We start from the raw sequence: 18,648 nt of genomic DNA on the forward strand, positions 1-18,648 counted from the left end.
GATGCCCACCCTACCCCCGTGGCCTGAGGCGCTGACGCCAGGGAGCACCCCCTTTCCAGAGGGCCCTGAACGTCCCGCGTGGGGACCTCTGACACCACGTGGAAGTGCGTACGATTTTAAGTTGTCACTGAAACCTCGATAAAGGTGGAGGGAAAAAAAAGATTGAACGAAAGGTCCTACTTCAGTTCACTAAGAGGGTGTCTGCACAGCACAGTGTCGTTTCACAGACAATGTAAAGTAGTGGAGACAAAAAGAAATAATTCATGCCAAACAAACTACCCACTACCCTTAGATTTTAGCACTGATCAGAATTACAGATGCCAGCTCTATCTGTGTCACCAAATCCCATGTTTTCATGAAAGAATTCTATCTGAAATTTAAAAAGAAGTAAGAGTGAGCCTACGGAAACATTTTTCAAATTCGGACTAGAAGCCCTGCGACAAGAGTGATTCCCCCGGTCTACTGAGAACAGAAAGACTCCTGGCATCAGACCATGCGTCCCCGTAATGTCACAAACACCATGCATGAGACATGGCCTGGAACTCCTCTCTGACCGGTTCTCCATCATGGAGACTACACGCGTCTCCTGGGTATCAGAACTGAGTTAGAAAAGGCAACAGACAGCACACGAACGGCCACGCGTCCGAGGCATGAAATGCCCACAGTCAGCCCTAAGGTAGCTGTAACAGGCAATCATACACGCCATCTTCCTCTAACACTTCTTTTAAGGGCCCCAAGCACCAGCACGCACCTGGGCTTTCTCCATCCAGGACAAAAACCACCTCTTCCCTTAAACTGCAAAACTTATGTCATCCCTGCGCACCAGCAGGTGTCCAGCCAGCCGGCCAAGTCCAGTGGCCGAGGGTACTCGAGGAACTGCCAGACCTCACAGCCACCCCGGCTCTCACCAGCCGGTAACCAGCAGGCTGGCAAAGGCTGCTCTTCACCTGTGTCAACACAGATTCTACCCACCGGGTCAGGACACGCGCAGAGCAGGCGCTGGTCACGGCAACATGCATACACACGCGGCCCAGAGCATCCACACCTGGGAGAAGCCTGGACGTGCAGGCATCCAAGCGGGCTCCTGTCCTGACTGCCTGCCATCCCGAGAGGCTGCAGCCTGAGCCAGAGGCCCGACTGAAGGCGAGAAACAGTTTAAATAAGAAAATCGAGAGAGAATATTCTGGAGGGTTAGATGTCTTTTTTTTCTGAAAGACTTCACGAGGTTGGTATGAAAGGGCCTTTCCTCTGCATCGCCCTGCCTCCCTGACAGCATGCTAGGGAGTGAGACAGAACGGGAGAATCAGCGCTCACGGCAGCCAGTGCAGACGGGCCAGAGTCAGGCATGATTCGTGTGGGCCACAAGGCCTCGTGTGGTGGCAGGCGCCGGGCTGTGGCAGAAGCCCCGGGACACCCGCTCAGGCGCCAAACAGCATGAACTTCGACTTGGATCTGGCGAGCTAAAGCCAGAGACACCTCCCCAGTAGGAATGAGTAAGACATGCACCAGTTCTGGAACTTTAACTGCCATTTCCCTTGTCGTATTGAAAACGCGTGGTTATAACCACCAAGGCTGAGCAGTGTCGAACAGAATTTGACTAGGAGGCTCTCTGTATCTAAGGAAATACAATTCAAATATGCAGTTGCCTACCTGGAAAATTCAAAATCGGGGCCCACGAAGGCCCCCGGGCTTCTGTATGGGGAGCCTATTAAACCAGTAGGGAGCCATTCAGAGACTTGGTGGAAGAGTTTTAAGGCCAAGGACAACTACAGTTATAGTCAACTGATTTCACTGAGCCCTACAACATGGGGATGATTACTCAGGACAACTAACTTGGTGGCTTTTAAAAAAAATGTATTATTTTTTAAACATTTATTTATTTATTTGATTATTTATTTATTTTGGCTGTGCCGGGTCTTAATTGCGGCATGTGGGATCTTCAGTTGCGGCATGCAGACTTCTCAGTTGCAGCATGCAGGCTTAGTTGTGGCATGCATGCGGGATCTAGTTCCCTGACCAGGGATCAAATCCAGGCTCCCTGCATTGGGAGCGGGGAATCTCACCCACGGAACCACCAGGGAAGTCCCCAGCTTGGTGGCTTTTTAATTAGGCCGTTTCTGTTTGCATTTGGCTCTGCTAACAACCAGCTCTGAGACCTCAGTCCTTCCAGAAAGCATGAAATGAGATGATGCAATGGGGACAGTCAGCATCCTTCCTAGCGCTGCAGGGACGTGCTGAAAAGGACGAATAATGTTCCTAAGTAGACTAACCCCCACAGCTCACAAGGGCCAGGGATCGGGTTCTTCATCCTTTAAAAAAATTAATTAATTTAATTAATTAATTAATTAATTAATTTTCTGGCCACGCTGCGCACCTTGCGGGATCTTAGTTCCCCGACCAGGGATTGAACCTGGGGCCAAGGCAGTGAAAGCGCCAAGTCCTAACCACTGGACCACCAGGGCTCTTTGTCCTTTTTACTTGCTTCAGTTAGACTTGTACACTGTTGGTCAGGAAGTCTGGGAGTACTAGTGGATTTGGTGGGGCACACCTGGAGGGGGTGTTTGGATTTGACTTGGGCACCCCTGTCCCCTGCCTCTCCTAACTCGGGCCCACACAAGCCCTCAGGCTGGCAACTGCTGGGGGTGTGCAGGCGGCACCCAGAAAATCAAGTCTGAGCAGTACCAAGAAGAGAGAAAGACTCACATCACGGACTCTTCCTGCTGAAACCCCTGTGCCTGTTTAACCCTGATGAGAGAAGACCCTCCAGGCGGCCGTGTCAGAGCCTGTCACGGGAGGAGGTGCCAGGATGCTCAGGCCAGGTGGCCCCAGCCCTTCCTCCCCGCCCACCGTGTGTCACCCTACCTGAGCCCCGTGAGCCCTTCCAGGGAACCTCGCACAGGCCACAGCTACGTAAACATACAAACCAAACCGACAATAAACGAGGTAACAGAAAAGATTATTTCCCCTCCCTCTGGTCTCTGGGTGCAAGGTCTCCTTTGATATTTAAATCAACACTCTCTCTACACCCTGACACGAAAGGCCACCCGCCCCCCCCCAACCACGTAAGCCTGATGGCATACACCGCTGCAAACCCCACCGCGTTTCCCTCCCCCAGAGTGGCGGTCCTGGCTGGCTGGGCTTCCCCAGGGATGTCCGCGGGGTGAGGGTGACTCAGAATTCCCTTCAGAAGGTTAACAATCCTTCTGAAGCCTTGCGGGCTCCAAACCCTTCAATCAAGCCCTGCCTAACTGTCAGTGCACTGTTAAAAGAACCAAGAGGCATCTGACTCTGATCCTTCATCCTGGTGTAGTTACTGAGTCTAAAGAAGCTTTCAGAATCAACCAAGGCAACAACCTCTCTCCACAGATGAGACGCCATCACTAACATCAATGTCATAAAATGAGAGACAAACAATGGGCTTGTCTAGTCTCTTAAACTTAAAAAAAAAAAAAAAAAAAAAAAGTCTCTGTTACAAGTAAAAACTACTAAAAGTGACAGTGGCATCCTTTTTACCTCCTTTCCTGCCCCCCTCCCCTCCTCCCAGGGTACGTCTACCCAGGGGAGAATGTAATTTAACAGCATCCAATAGCCAAGGAGACTCAGCTCAAAAGCTGCAAGTGAAATGAACAAAAACCCCTAAACAAACAAATTAAGACTCTTTTTTTTTTTTTTTTTTGCGGTATGCGGGCCTCTCACTGTTGTGGCCTCTCCCTTTGCAGAGCACAGGCTTCGGACACGCAGGCCCAGCGGCCATGGCTCACGGGCCCAGCCGCTCTGCGGCATGTGGGATCTTCCCGGACTGGGGCACGAACCCGTGTCCCCTGCATCGGCAGGTGGACTCTCAACCACTGCGCCATCAGGGAAGCCCCAAGACTCTTTTTATCTTTATGGAGTAAATACAATGCAACTATCAATAAAGACCAAAGTCTATAAAATTTCAATGTCCCTAAACATAGGTAAAATGATTTGTACGCATACTACAAAAAACAAAACAAAACAAAACACGAAAACAAATTAGAGCCATTCACAAAGTAGTCAAGAAGGGGTGAAGTGCCACGGCCTCTCCACCCTGTCTGATTCCCAGGACTACAATTCAGCCAGTACGACAGGCTTCGCCAGGGCTTACTTTCCACCCTATGTGGCTAAAAATGAATCCGAGAACCTGAAATACTCTCCCCATTTTTGTCAGCTTGCTTTCCAGACCTCGGATTCAGATGACATTAAAAAGTTTGCATTTTCCTTCAAAGACTTAATATGTATCTAGCATAATGCCCAACCCAAGACACTTTTAAGAATAAAAAGGGTGCTATTTATATCTTATGGGGGACTAATTATGTTCAGTAAACGGTCAATTTAATGTCTTTACAAACCTTTTCCAAGTGGCACCCTGCATACCACAAACTCTTGCTTAACAGTCTTTCCAAAGCTTCCACTTTTCATTTCTACCCCTCTTGGTGGGCAGGAAAAGACCATGGTTTCAGCAGAATTGGAAACGGTTTGGTGTCTGAAGACACAAGGCTCATACGTACCCAGGTTTTCTCCTCCCCATACATCCATCATCATGTCATATTTCCCCAGTTCTTCAAAATAGAACTTATCCATCACGAACAACCCTCCAGCAATCATAGGGGTTCTAAAGAGGCAGAGAGGGCAGAAGGGAAGCGAGGGAGAGGTCAAAGGGCAAGGTTAGATCGCCAGCATTCTAATGCCAAGGTCAAGCCTATAAGCGGACCTTAAAAGCAACAGCACAGCCATGGTCTTTCGCTCAGAGCTCTGGGTGCCCCTCTCTGCTTGACCCCTGCTGTCTTCAAGCGCCCCCCACTCGCCCTGCTCAGATGCTCCCAGGTGCAAGGGGCTGCGCGGAGCCTCCCTACGAGAGGGCAGCCGCCGGGGCTGGGACACTCGCCGACAGCGCCCTAGGCCGGTGCTCGGCTTTCCTGTGCTGAGGTCTCCTTGGAGGATTACAAACAGTAAGAGGCTCAAGCGCCCAGCGCACAGGGAACGCTTGATGATGGCAGCTACCCGTGTCCTCATCCCGGGGCAGCTTCCTCCTCTGTTGGACGGGACCGTCATCTTCTCGCGTCCCCATCAGCCTGGGGACAGGCCAGCGACAGAACCCCAGCCCTGTGCCTGCGGAGTCGCCGTGAGAAGTCAGGGCCCCGGGCCGCACGCCTGGAGCTCACTGCTGACGGGGGACAATCGCCACAGTGCAGACGGCGCTGGCGTCCGCAGGGTCCCCCGTAACCACGCGTCCCTGGGGAGGCGTCCTCACCCCACCCGGGCGCGGCTCAAAGCCAGCGGGTAGTGATACCAGTGCTTCCTCTGGGGGGCAGGAGGGAGGAGGCCACCGAGGAAGCGGAGCCCACCGGGGGCGGGCAGGAGGGCCCACTCGCTGCCCACCACCTCCCCAGTCCCCGAGGGCAGCCCGAGACCCCACCTTGTGCGGGAAAACGCTCTATGCCACCAAGACACGAAGGACGTGGAACTGGCAGATTTGATACACGTACATAGAAAAAAATCTCTAAATACTTTACCCTATAATCGGGAGGCAGAGACTGTCCCCTGAGCTAGGACGAGGGGAAATGGGGGTGTGGCTGGAGGGTGAGAGCTCGACTAGGTCCCTAGGGAACATGGGGCCTGCTGTCTCATCTTCCACCCCAGAGAAGGGCACCCGAAGGACGCCTGCCTGGCACTTACTTTATGGGGGCGACCGGGTTCCCCTGCCGGGACCGTCTCTGCTCGGGCGTCATGTAATCCCATTTGAACACCAAGTTCCAGTCAAAGCCTGCTGGTCACAGAAGAGAGAAGAAACACAGGATGCTGTGAGAACAGGCTGTCTGCTCCTGGCACCTCACAGCTGAAAAATATTTGGTATTTGGAATGGACTCACCAGAACCCAAACAAAGGAAAAACAAACAAACACAAAAAACCATGCAGAGGGAAGAGAGAGTGACTGGTGGGGGGCAGGGAGACCAGTGGGGAGGACGCACATTGAAATCTTCTTTCCCCAAGAAGCTTACCCAAAACAGAAGATGTGGGTCAGGCTTTTCTAAAACCAGAATGCATAAGAGTAAGTGTGAAATAAGAGAACTGGAGTCTGTGAGGGCATATCCAAGGGCTGTAAGGAGCCGAGAAAGAAGAGGGATGGATTTAAGAAAAAACCTGCCAGGTGCCCCCAACATGGTCCCAGGGAAGGGACAGCAGGGAGGGGCAAGAGTAGGTGGAAATGAGCTGACGGAAGCAGTGAAGAGGCAAGCGAGCTTCATGTCTGATAACATGGCACCTGCCCCAGGTCACTTCTAGAATCCACAGGCCGTGCGGGGTGGCAGAGCCCGGGCCTGGCCCCTGGACATGGCTTCTGGCTTTCGCAGGCCCTTGGTCCACAGCTGTCGGGTCCTGTCCTTACTCAGAAGGTACCCGGCACACGCCACCTGCGGACACTCTCCAGAGCATGGGCCGCGTTGCCCAGGGTCTGACAGCCAAGCCTCACTGCTCCGGGGCCGTCCATCTGTCAGCCCTCTGCCATCAGGCTTTCTGTCCACAGGGCTGGTGCAACGCCTAAGTTCAGACTTGCCGTCTGTGTGCTCTGAATCCAGCATTTACCTGCCCTGACAGCCCCGGTGCCCGCAGCCTGAACAGGGCAGGATGGCACAGGGGCTCGGGGGCCCCCGGGCCGGCGTGGCACACACTATGGCTCAATCAGAGGACAGACAGGTGTCCCAGGTGTCCTTGTAGAGCGCAGCGGGCTGGCAAATGGGAGCGAGGGGCTGGAAGGCCAGGCAGCAGTAACGCGCAGAGAGGAGACAGACAGAGATTGATTGAGGAGCCCGGCTCTCCCCAGACACGGCCTGCTGCGCACACAAGCACGGCCAGCCAGGGAAAAACAGATGTCCCGGCTGCACTGTTGACAGAACACAAAGGCCTCGACTGGCCAGCTGATGTAACATTACCTGCATTTTGGGGGGAATGTTCATTATTATTTAGTTCATCAATTTGGTCCGAAGAGCCAAGCTATATTAGATTTTTAAAAACCTGCTAAAAACATCATCCTTGATTTTTTTTTTCCTAAAAGGGGTTTGGTAAAATGCTCTTAGAGAGAATCTGGGCTGGGCAGGAGGCGGCTCCCACACAGGGCGTCTCAGGGTCCTGCACCGGCTTTGCCGTAAGCGGCCGCCATGGGGGAAGGAGAACAGTCACATCTCAGCTGCTGTGTGTCCTCGGGGCGGTGGGGGTGGGGGGGCACACTCCGGACACTGACACTTTCTTGACAGCCAAGGCTCCGAACTCTTTACAGCCCCGGCGTGCTCACCGTCTTCTAAGACTCTCCTGGCTCTTGCTTCCCCAGCTAAGTGCGTCTGGCCAGAGGCCTCTGGGGAGCTGCCTGGTCACAGCCCTGCCCTCTTCCGGCTGCCCCGTGCGGCTGCACTATTATTATCAACCTGTTTCTCAGACAGCGACGCCGAGAGGCGGAGGGAAAACAGCTCCCGTGGCGACACGGCCTGAAAGAGGCACCAGAGCCCGGGCGTCCCTGGCCGGTCCCAGCGTTCTGCTTTCTGAGGTTCCGTCCAAGGCCACAGGTCTACTGTCTTCTCTTTTGGATGTCAGTTGAGCCTCAGGCTGTGTGTCTGTCTGGAACAGTCCGTCTCCTAATCAGCTCAAAACGTTGCAGATGGGAAAAGAAGCCCCTCATTTTACAGAAAGAAACAGGGGTGCTAGGATGCTGGAAAAAGAGTTCACTCATCTCAGGTGTGAAAAATCAATAGTGAATAAATTACACACGGAAGGCAAAGGCTCTGACATCTCTTTTATATCTCTCTCTACAGCAGGCTTTGCTGAATTCTTGGCTCTCAGCCGAGGTCTGAGAGGCAAGGCTGCCAACCAGCTGAGATTCAGAGCACGAAGCATTTACTGGGCTGTGTGGGAGCCCTGGGGCCACAGGTCGCCCCCATATACACACAGTCCTGGGGTCACAGGGGAGCCTGCAGGGCACAGGCCACCCCCATACACACAGTCCCTGGGACACAGGGGAGCCTGGGGCTACAGGTCACCCCCACGTACACACAGTCCTGGGGACACAGGGACAACAGTAGGAGGCTGCTCCTCAGGCGGGCCTAGCGTGACTCCCGTGCACCCATCAGCTTCGTGAAGCTCCTCACGGGAACAGGGTTTCCCCAGGTGGGGTCCAGGAGCCCCTCCCTGGGGTCCTCAGGCCCTTTCAGGGGGTGTGTGACGTTAAAAGTCCTTTCAGATTTATGCTAAAGGCCTACAGGTCCCTTTCAATCTCATTTTTCCGAAGTGCAGGAAGGAGTGTTCTGGAAGCTGCAGGACAGGCAGCACCCATGTGGCTGCATCACCTGGTGTTCTCACCGTTTCTCAGCCTTACCTTCTAACACAGCAAACGCTGATCGGTACGGCCTATGTGAACAAAGCTCTTTGGGGCCCTTCAATATGAATTTTTAAGACGGTGAAGAGAGTATCAGACAAATCACTGTGGGACCTTGCGGCGGGAGGGTTTGAGGGGTCACACTTGAGCTGCGAGGACCCCCAGGAAACCGGCGGGGTCATTCAGATAAAGGTTCCCCAGAAAGGTTCCACCACGGCAGGGCGTGGGTGGCCCGCGGGCAGGAGAGGCTGACAGCCAGGCCATGGGAGGGCTGCGCTCTGCAGGCCTCAGGGCCAGGAGTCATAGGTGAGCGGGGTGGATGGGCCTCCAGCAGGTGATGAATGCTGTGGTGAGGGGGAGGGTAGAGAGGGCAGACCCCCATCGGCCTGGCATCTCCACACCAGCTCCCAAGGGGCCGGCTCTGTACGCCACGCCGGTGCCAGGGAGGGGAGCCACGCCTACCATCTAGGGGAGGCAAGGCCGTTTCTGCCCCCCGGTGAGCCCCGCCAGCTGAACACAGGGGCGTGCTTTTGGCCGCGGCCCCGCTCAGTCGCGTGCAGGCGCCCTGTCGCCATCCCTGGGCCCCACGCAGACAGGCCGGGTCCCGCGCAGCACCTACCGCCTTTTAAGTCCGCAGACGCGCCCACGTACTGAAAGTTGTCCATGTTGATGACGTCGATGATGGGGGACACGACGCGGGTCCTGTCCTGCAACGCAGCGAAGGCAACAGCAGGCGTCAGAGGCGGCCGGGACCCACACAGGCGGAGGCCTGAGCCTCAGCGCTCACGGGGAGACCGCCGCGCCGGTCCCCCGCCACCCCACGTCCTGGGGCACCCGCCTGGGCACCTGCAGCCCCGCGCTGTGCTGGGTGTCGGGGGCGCAGATGACGCTGCCCCCCAGGAGGCGCCCGAGCGCTCGGGGCCGCCCCGTGGGTGTTCACGGGCTGAGGGCAAGCCTCTCCCGGGACCGCTCCTGAGGTCTTTCTTTTCCCCTAACAGCCAGGAGCAAATGTCAATATTTACTAATTCCAAAGAAGGAGTTCTCAGAGCACACCAGTGTGAGACTGTAGTGTTTTATTTAGTGTTTTCCCAAATGTCAAACCTCAACCATGGAGTAACTTTCATTCTAACAGGATCTAAGCTCGGCTGTACTTAGTTTCTTTTTTTCTTTTTTTTTTTTTTTTTGTGGTACGCAGGCCTCTCACTGTTGTGGCCTTTCCCGTTGTGGGGCACAGGCTCCCGACGCGCAGGCTCAGAGGCCATGGCTCACGGGCCCAGCCGCTCCGCGGCATGTGGGATCTTCCCGGACCGGGGCACGAACCCGTGTCCCCTGCATCGGCAGGCGGACTCTCAACCACTGCGCCACCAGGGAAGCCCTCGGCTGTACTTAAACATCAGTAATTTGCGAGCTGCAGGAAACCTCGGAAAAGGACTCACGGCTGAGACACCCACACAGACGCGGCCGTGGGCCTGGCAGCCGAGTGTGGTGTAGAAGCTCCAACCTCATCACAGCGGATGGTGACCAAACTGACTAGAGAACCCGGAGCCCGAGTCTGTCTTACCCGTGATTCCACCAAACACAAAACATTCCCTTAGGCTGAGGCCTTTCTTTACGCCACACTGTCACTGCTCTGGTTAGTTTGGGAACACAAGGTCTTTGAACTCTCCTGCCCTCTTTAAACTGGGCTAGCTGCTGCTGGGGAGGATCTCTGCCCCACGCCGGCAGGGGACACAAGGGTGGCGCTTCCCTGAGCCACGGCAAGAACCTGAATCAGCCAGAGAAAGACTTCGAAAAACAAACTAGTAACAGGGCAAGCAGAGCTAAGAACATAACACATCAGAGGACCACGCTCAGAGAACACAGGGAACTTCCACCACCACCAGGCGCAGGTTTACAGTGTGGAGCCCCAAGCGCAGAGGGTGACGTCCTCCATGCCTGGCTCAGCCCGGGGACGGAACCACAGATCATAAAGTGCCCCACGTCCAAGTCCACTCCCTTTATTTTGATAGGACTAGAATGAGGGAGAATGACCATTCTCAACTCTTCCCTTTCTTTCTTTAGGAGGTGGGGGGCTGTTTAAATAACCCTGACGGTCTGACCACGAAGCACGCGGCCTCCGTGTGCCCGGATATCTTGTGCAGCTTTCATTTTGCCTCTGCATCCCCGGGACACACAGCCTGGTGGAGTGAGCAGCCGGGGACAGGGCCCCCAGGATGGGCATGCGTGCGTGTGTGCGTGTGTGAGAGGACTCAGGGAGGGACTCCACGAAACCCGCTTTGCAGCCTGGGCTCTGCCCCCTGTATGAGTTTTGGTTAAGTGATTAAAGTTCCCCGAACCCCAGTTCCCTCAACTGTCAAGTGGGGGTGAAACCCTGGATTCAGGTAACGTGTAAAGCAGCCAGCACGTAGTTAGCGCTCAGTAAACGGCAGTGAACGTGAGTGTCACAGCACTAGTAGTTTGTCTTATTTCATGTCTCAGGACTCACTGTCCCACCGCAATCCCCGCTATGGTGCAAAAAGAATGACTTTACTATTTCTCTAGTACTTTCATCACATCTACTTTACTGTCTCAAGGAAGTGCTTTCTTAGTAGGGAGGAAAGAGAGTCAATAAAACAAGCAGAAGGCAAGAGAGAGATCACAAGAGGCCAAAAGTAATACTAGTGATGATGTTTCTAGAAGGCGAAGGTGCACAATCCCAGGTCAACTGACAGCCTCATGCGTCCCCGTGTGGTTGGGACTGCCCCTCCCCACGAGCTGCAGCCTGGGTCTCAGGGCGGCACGGCCGGGCTGGGGACCCTGCGGCCTCTGTCCTCAGCTCCCTGCCCCCTCTGAGCTCAGAGAGCCAGTGCAAAGCTTCAAGGCAGGGAAGGAAGACCCGCCCTAGGGGAAGGGCTGTCTTAGCCGCTGCTGACCCTGGCCTCCTACCCGACAAATGAACCTCCCCTATTGACAGATTCCTGCGGCGGATAAAACCCTCGTGGGGCGATGTCGCAGAGGCCATCGCCCTGGCCCGTGTCCTCACCTCGGCCACTCTCTCCAGGAGGGGTTCCAGCCAGTGCTCGTTGCATTCGCAGTGGCTGTCCAGGAACGTCAGGACCTTGGCCTGGGCTGCGTCGGCCCCCCGCACCCGCGAGCGCATCAGGCCTGTGGAGTGAGTCCAAAAACACGTCAGGGGAGGACGCCCAGGGAACGTGAGAAAGAGAAACAGGAACTGTACCCCCAGCACCTGCACCAACACCTCCCCACGCAGCCCTCTTGCTGGGCACATAGTTTAGCACCAACATGCGCAGAGAGATCAATACTGCCTTGCGGTCACCCAGGTAAGAGTTCTGCCAGGACCTTTTTTTTTTTAAAGTTAATTGGATGACTGAGAAAACAACTTGGAACTACTGCCTTATGAGGAAGGCTTTTACATAACTTAAGTCTCCTTCATCGAGCAAGTGAAATGTAGAACTTCTAAAACTAGTCTCCTCTGACACAGCACCGGAGTTTTCTACTTAACTGGGCTAAGGCACGTGTCACCCACACACTTCAAGTGCTAATGGGGCCAGATTTCGTGGTGATAACTCAATGATAAAAGTGTTGTGAATATCAGTGTGTTCTAAGCCTTATCATGAGTGAAATTAACATAAATGATAAAGCCCAGTTGTTTGGCCTTTACACAAAATTAGTTACACTGTTGGTCAAATTACACAATTTATATAGCTGTGATCTGTTAGTAATACCATTTTTTATTATCACACATAGTAATATTCATCACTAGACAGTGTGGTCATAAGTGGCTTCTGCTATGTATGCTGGGCTTTATCTATCCATGGAGATGTGAGATTATTCACAACTGGTAAGGACAGTGCTGTGAGTTCTTTATGCAGCACAGTGGTCAGAAAGGGTTTTCCATGATTCTTAAAGAGCTGCATGCTAGAGTAGGAGAAAGGGCAATGATTTCTAGTTCTGGTATTATGGAGCAGCTTGTAATAGGCAAACCCTCTCTCAGACAACAAGTATAAACTGAGCAAAATAGAAAATGCAACTATAGGAAAGGGCTAGAGAAGCCAAGGGCAGGCAGAAACTAGAGGGCATTCAACCCTTAAAAGAAGAAAATCACACAGAGAGAAATCCCTGTAAACATGGTATTTGCCCCCGATGCTACCCTCCAATCCACTGCAGTGCAGCCTTTTTTGGCTTGAGGTGTCAGAGGGTAGAGTTTGGGGTTGGAGGGTGGCCGGAAACAGAAGGAGGAGACCCTGAGAAGGAGCTAAGTCCCAAACCTGGTGATAACTGCCCTTAAATCCTTGACTGACACCTGAACCTGCAGGCATAGGGGAGACCCCAAGGAGTCCATGAAGAGAAACAATTAGAAGACAGAAAGAACTAAGATTTCAGCTGGGCTCAGGGACACAATTTTTGGCAATTGAGTTGTGCCTAGAAGGACTTGGCAAACACCTCATTTCTACAGAAACTGCAGAGGGAACACATTTAGGAATACGGACTATGTCTCAGGAATAAGGGATTCATCCAAGATACACTTATGCTAGCAAAGTACAAAGAGACAAGCCTACACAAGTTCAGAGTCATGAACTAGTAATGTAATTGCCCAGTATAACAAAGATCAACACCCTAGAGAAAGATAACAGAATCCAGTGTCTCTACAATATACCATTCACGGTATCCAATATAAAATTTGAAAAATTAGTAGACAAGAGAAGAGAAAAATGTGATCCATATCCCAAGAGAAAAAAAGTCAATAGAAACTCACTCTGAGATGACTCAGATGTTGAAATTAACAGATGAGGATTTTAAAGCAGCTATTATGATAACTACACCCAAGAACTCCAAGGAAATGATCATTGGAATGAGCGAACATGGGGAATCTCAGCAGAGAAATGAAAACCACAAGAATTAAATGGATATTCCAAAACTGAAAACTGCAATTTTCTGAAATGAAAGAATTCACTGACTGTGCGTAACAGCAGATTAGAGATGTCAGAACGACCAGTGAATTTGAAGATGGATCAATAGAGATTGATCTATCTGGTGAACAGAGAAAAAATACTGAAAGAGAAAAAAAAGCCTGAGTAACCTATGGATAATATCAAGTGGTATATCATATGTGTGCCTAGAGTCCAAGAATGAGGCATAAAAAAAATATGAAGAAATAAAAGGCCAAAAATTTCCCAAATTTGGTGAAAACTTCAACTTACATATTCAAAGGGATCAGCAAACCTGGAGCAGGATAAATAAAAAACAAATCAAATCTAGGCAAGTCACAGTCAAACTGCTAAAAACCAAAGATAAAGAGACAATCTGGAAATCAACGAAAGGAAACCCATAACATACAAGGAATCAACAATAAGCTGACAGCTACATTCTAAACAGAAAAAGAGAGGCCAGAAGACATTGGAATGACATTTTCAGAGTGCTGAAAGAAAAACTAATGGTCAACTCAGAATTCTATTCAGAGAAAATACTCTTCAGCAATAAAGGAGAAAGAAAGACTTTTCAGATAAACAGAAATTGAGAGATTTTATTGCCTACAAGAAAAAATAAAGTTCTAAAGGTTCTCTGGGCTGAAGGGAAATGACACTAGATGGAAACTTAAATCTGTGGAAAAAAATGAAGATACTAGAAACGAAAAATATGAGGATAAATTTTAGAGTCCATGTATACATTCTAATTTCTTTATAACTGATTATTTAAAGCAAACATTTTAACACTGCACTGTGGGGTTTAAAACATCATTAACAACATATGAAGGAAACCACATGACAACAGCAGTACACAGGATAGGGAACAGAAATGGAATTAAACTGTTGAAAGGTTCTTACATTTAATGTAAAGTTGTATGGACTCCAAATAGACTGTTATAAGTTAAAGATGCATGTTGCAATCCTCAGAGAAACCACTAAAAGAAATGTATAGCTAAAAAGCTACAAGAAAAATTAAAATGGAACACTAAAAAAAAAAAAAAACCACACACAAAACATCACTTCAAACTACATTACAAAGCTATAGTAATCAAAACAGTATGGCCTTGGCATAAAAACAGGCACATAGATCAACGGCATAAATGGAGAGCCCAGAAATAAACACACACACATATGGCCATTAATTTACCACAAAGGAACCAAGACTACACAATGGGGAAAGGATAGTCTCTTCAATAAATGGTGTTGGGAAAGTGGACACATGCAAAAAAATGAAACTGGACCCCTATCTTACAACACACACAAAAGTCAACTCAAAATGGGTTAGAGATTTGAAGGTTAAGACCTGAGACCGTAAAACTCCTAGAAGAAAATATAGGTAAGCTCCTTGACATCAGCTCCATGACATCATGGCAATAATTTTTTTAATTTGCCACCAAAGCAAAGGCAACAAAAGCAAAAGTAAACAAACGGGATTACATCAAACTAAAAAGCTTCTGCAGAGCAAAAAAAAAGTATTCACAAAATGAAAAGGCAACCTATGGAATGGGAGAAAGTATTTGCAACTCATATAACTGATAAGGGATTAATATCCAAAATATATAAAGAACTCATACAACTTAACAGCAAAAACAAAGCAAAATAATCAGATTAAAAATGGGCAGAGGAATTTAAAGACTTTTTTTCCAAAGAAGACATATAAATGGACAACAGGTCCATGAAGAGGTGCTCAACGTCACTAATCATCAGGGGCTTCAAAATAAAACTGAAATAAGATATCACCTCACACTTGTCAGAATGGCTGTCCATCAAAAAGACAAGAGATATCAAGTGTTGGTGAGGATGTGGAGAAAGGGGAACCCTTGTGCACTTGTTGGTGGGAATGTAAATTGGTGCAGCCACTGTGGAGAACAGTATGGAGGGTCTTCAAAAATTAAAAGTAAAACTACCATATGATCCAGCAATTCCAAGGAAATAAAACCACTATTTTGAAGAGATGTCTGCACACCCATGTTCACTGCAGCATTATTTACAATAGCCCAAACACGGAAGTGTATTCAAAAGCTGCTAAGAGAGGAGATCTTAAAAAGTTCCCATCACAAGAAAAAATATTTGTCCTTGTGTGAGGCGATGGGTGTTAACTAAACTTAGTGTGGTGATCACTTCACAATATATACATATATCAAATCATTATGTTGTACATCTCACACAGTGTTATATGTCAATTATATCTCAATAAACTGGAAAAAAATAAATTAATCAGGCAGGACAGTGGGAATGGAGGAATAAAAAGCACACAGGACAAATAGAGAACTTGGCCTATGAACACGGTTTTGGCTCCACTACCATTATTAAATAGCTGGATGACCTTGAAAAAGACACTTAACCTCTTTCAGCTTTAATATTTCAATCTGCACAACGAGAAGGACTAGGTTTTCAACCTTCAAAGTACATCAGTATTACTGAAATGCAGATGTCCAGGCCCCACCCACAGAGAAACAAACATTTTTATTCAATTGTGGGTCGGGTCAAGGCATGGTCTTCTTTTAAATTCCCCAAGTGATTGTAATGAACAGCCAGATTAAGAATCGCTGGCACAATTAAATCCCCAGCACTAAATGAACCCAAGGCCATGATTTTACACAACTGATTTTCTCTGTCACCTAGTAGCATTGCTATGAGCATTTGTGTATATGTTTAACTGTTTGGGATACACACACACAAGCACACATACATTTGTGTGTGTGTGCATTTTCTCACTCGACTGTCACATTCCTCACTTGTTCCATATAGTTCTACCATCATCTGGCTTTTCCACAGCTGCCTCTCTTCATTCCTTCCCAAAACAATGCCTCAATGTGGGTTCTCACCCACAAGAACAGCCTAACGTAAAGCAAACGCACAGTTTATGTTGAAAAGGACAGCTTTTGATTTCTTAGCAGGTTAAAGGCCCTCTCTGAAACCTAGCACGTGGTTTGTCAGTTACAAAATGCCCACATGAAAGCTAATTTCTTTCTTTTATTTCCTCCTCCTGCCTCATCTTTTTTTCCCCTGTGCCAGCAGACACTTTGGGTTTGAATTCAACAAGTTATCATGTAGTTTCTTTAGGGGCAGATACAATGCAAGATTCTGGTTTAATCTCAGCCTGGGGGTCAGATGTGAGTCCAGCAAACAGCTTGCTTAGGGGCAAGGCTGACCCCATTGTTCATGCATCTTGAACATCTGGATTGATGACCTTAGTTGGTTAAAATATGGTGTTGATGACATCGCCCTAACGGGCTCACCCACTTTACTGGCTGATTAGATTCTTGCTAAGAAAAACTGTATTTCCCGACTCCAGCTGGATTGCACAGGGGACGAGAAGAAAGACAATGTTCGCTGACCAAAAGGCACAGCCACAACTCCAGGATCAATAATCATCCTCAAATAGCAAAAAGGGCACATGTTTTAAAGCTCTGCCATTTTCCTACAGAAAGACTTCTCAGGACCATGGAGGAGCTGAGAATCCAGCCGCCACCTCTGTACCAGCATGGATGCGCTGGATGTTAATTACATTATGAGTCCGGCTTCCTTTCCAGACACTTCAAAGTAATGCTTTCCTCTCTGGAGCTTCCCTTATAACTACCCATAAAGTGGACTCGATGAACCCAGCTCCAGCAAAGACAAGACTGACAGCAGGTTTCGAGGCTGGCATTTGCAAAGTCCAACAAGCACGTAATGCCACTGCTCTTTGCCTCGTTTTGGGTGGTTCACCTTGGGCAGGCTGTCAAACTGGAACCCCAGGTATTTTATCAGATGCCTGCAGCATGGAGTCATTAAAGTTCCCATTGCTAAATCTCTGTTTTTCTTCTAAATTCTAGTACTCAAGGGACTGATAAGACTTCCTAGGTTGTGAAAGAAAGAGAGAAGCCAGTTTTCTAAATACATAAATAAAAGCGTAAGTTGAACTCTTGCCCTGGCGCACAAACAATTTCAATTAGTTAAGCTTTCGATATCCTTCCGAGGTTTGTCGGGAGGCTCCCAAGAGGCTCTGTTGGAGGAAGGCAGACAAAACACGAGACAGTTCATTGTTCTTGGAGCTGAAACGCTTCTTCACATTATTACTGGGCTCAGAAAATGTCAGAATTCAACTGTCGTGGTACTGAATTGAGAAAAGTCCTACCTTCTCGCCGATCATTTCTGAGAACCCGCACTTTCTCAATTTTCCCCAAGAGTGCCCCGTCTTCCGCTAGGAAAAGAAAAGAAGCAAAGCTTTTGAACCTCAAGTTAACTAACGGAGGGCTCGGTGGGCAGGGATGGTGATTCTCCACCACCTTCGGGCTGGTGAGCCCCGCGGGGCATCAGAGAGGCACCCTCTTTCTGTGGCCCCTACTTCCGGCCTTTTCTGGAAACTCGTGCTTAGCACCCACAGCCCAGGAGGGCTGGAACCCCGGAGAAGGGCCAGACGGAGGGGGATGCTGGGGGCGGAAATCGGCCTCTACTTACCGTCACTGCTGTAGTCATCCACCAAAATGATTTCTTTTATCAGGCGGGGTGGGCTTTTCTTAAGCACGCTGAGGAAAGGCAGAAAGACAAAGCTGCAGGCCTTTCAGGCTGTGACGGGGTGTGCAGTCCTCGTCCCTTGGCCCCTGCGGGGCTGCACAGTCAGGTGACCTGTCGGCAACCCCAAAGGCTGCGCCGGGGACCCGGCCCTTGCTCAGCACCCCTGCTGGGGGACACCCCCTGCCCGCATCAGCGGCAACGGACGGCAGTCGCTGGCCTCACCTGACCACTGTCCTCAGCAAGGCTGACCTGGCTTCATTGTGAAACGTGATCACCACGCTGGTGGCCGGCAGGTCCACCCGCCACTGCTTCCGCTGACACCTGGAGGAGGAGGCAGAGCGGCCTGAACGACGGGCCCGGAGCAGCCCCGGCCGGGCGCGCCCCCGACAGTGCGTGCAGGTGGCCCTGTCGTCTGCAGGGGGCCCTGGCCTATTCCGAGATACAGCGACAACGGGACGCAAGGACACAGACAAACACCACCAGAGCAACATTTTTAAAGAGGAGAGATTTCAGTGAAAAGTGACATATTGAGAACATCTTTCTAACGTGTTGGAAAAAAAAGTGTGTTTCAAAACAGTGAAATCCCATTTAGTCTCACACGCAGATACACCTCTCGAGATGTGCTTTTCACAGTTCACAGTGGTTCTTTCTGAGGGGTGGAACCAACTGTGCACCGCTGCTCTTTTCTCGTTTCCTACTTTGCCTGCAGCAAGCACGTGAACCGTTGGGGTTCTTCCCAAAGTGGTATGTGGTACCTGGCACTACCCCACCGACGGCTCCCCCGATCCTGGAATGCAG

The 18,648-nt window shown here is 50.2% G+C and overlaps 1 protein-coding gene across 1 annotated transcript in view; it reads right to left on the minus strand.

Annotated features, from left to right (window-relative positions):
• GALNT2 (polypeptide N-acetylgalactosaminyltransferase 2) overlaps nucleotides 1-18,648 on the minus strand; it is a 179,043-nt gene that overhangs the window by 17,241 nt on the left and 143,154 nt on the right. The window contains exons 4-10 of the mRNA XM_059053324.2: nucleotides 18,073-18,171; nucleotides 17,794-17,861; nucleotides 17,471-17,536; nucleotides 11,406-11,527; nucleotides 9,003-9,090; nucleotides 5,698-5,785; nucleotides 4,530-4,633 (exon numbers count right to left, since the gene is read on the minus strand). Of these exons, the coding sequence (XP_058909307.1) occupies nucleotides 4,530-4,633; nucleotides 5,698-5,785; nucleotides 9,003-9,090; nucleotides 11,406-11,527; nucleotides 17,471-17,536; nucleotides 17,794-17,861; nucleotides 18,073-18,171 (635 nt within the window). The remainder of the gene's footprint in view (nucleotides 1-4,529; nucleotides 4,634-5,697; nucleotides 5,786-9,002; nucleotides 9,091-11,405; nucleotides 11,528-17,470; nucleotides 17,537-17,793; nucleotides 17,862-18,072; nucleotides 18,172-18,648) is intronic.

The sequence above is a fragment of the Kogia breviceps genome, chromosome 2 (assembly GCF_026419965.1).
Source record: "Kogia breviceps isolate mKogBre1 chromosome 2, mKogBre1 haplotype 1, whole genome shotgun sequence".
NCBI classification, from domain to species: Eukaryota; Metazoa; Chordata; class Mammalia; order Artiodactyla; family Physeteridae; genus Kogia; species Kogia breviceps.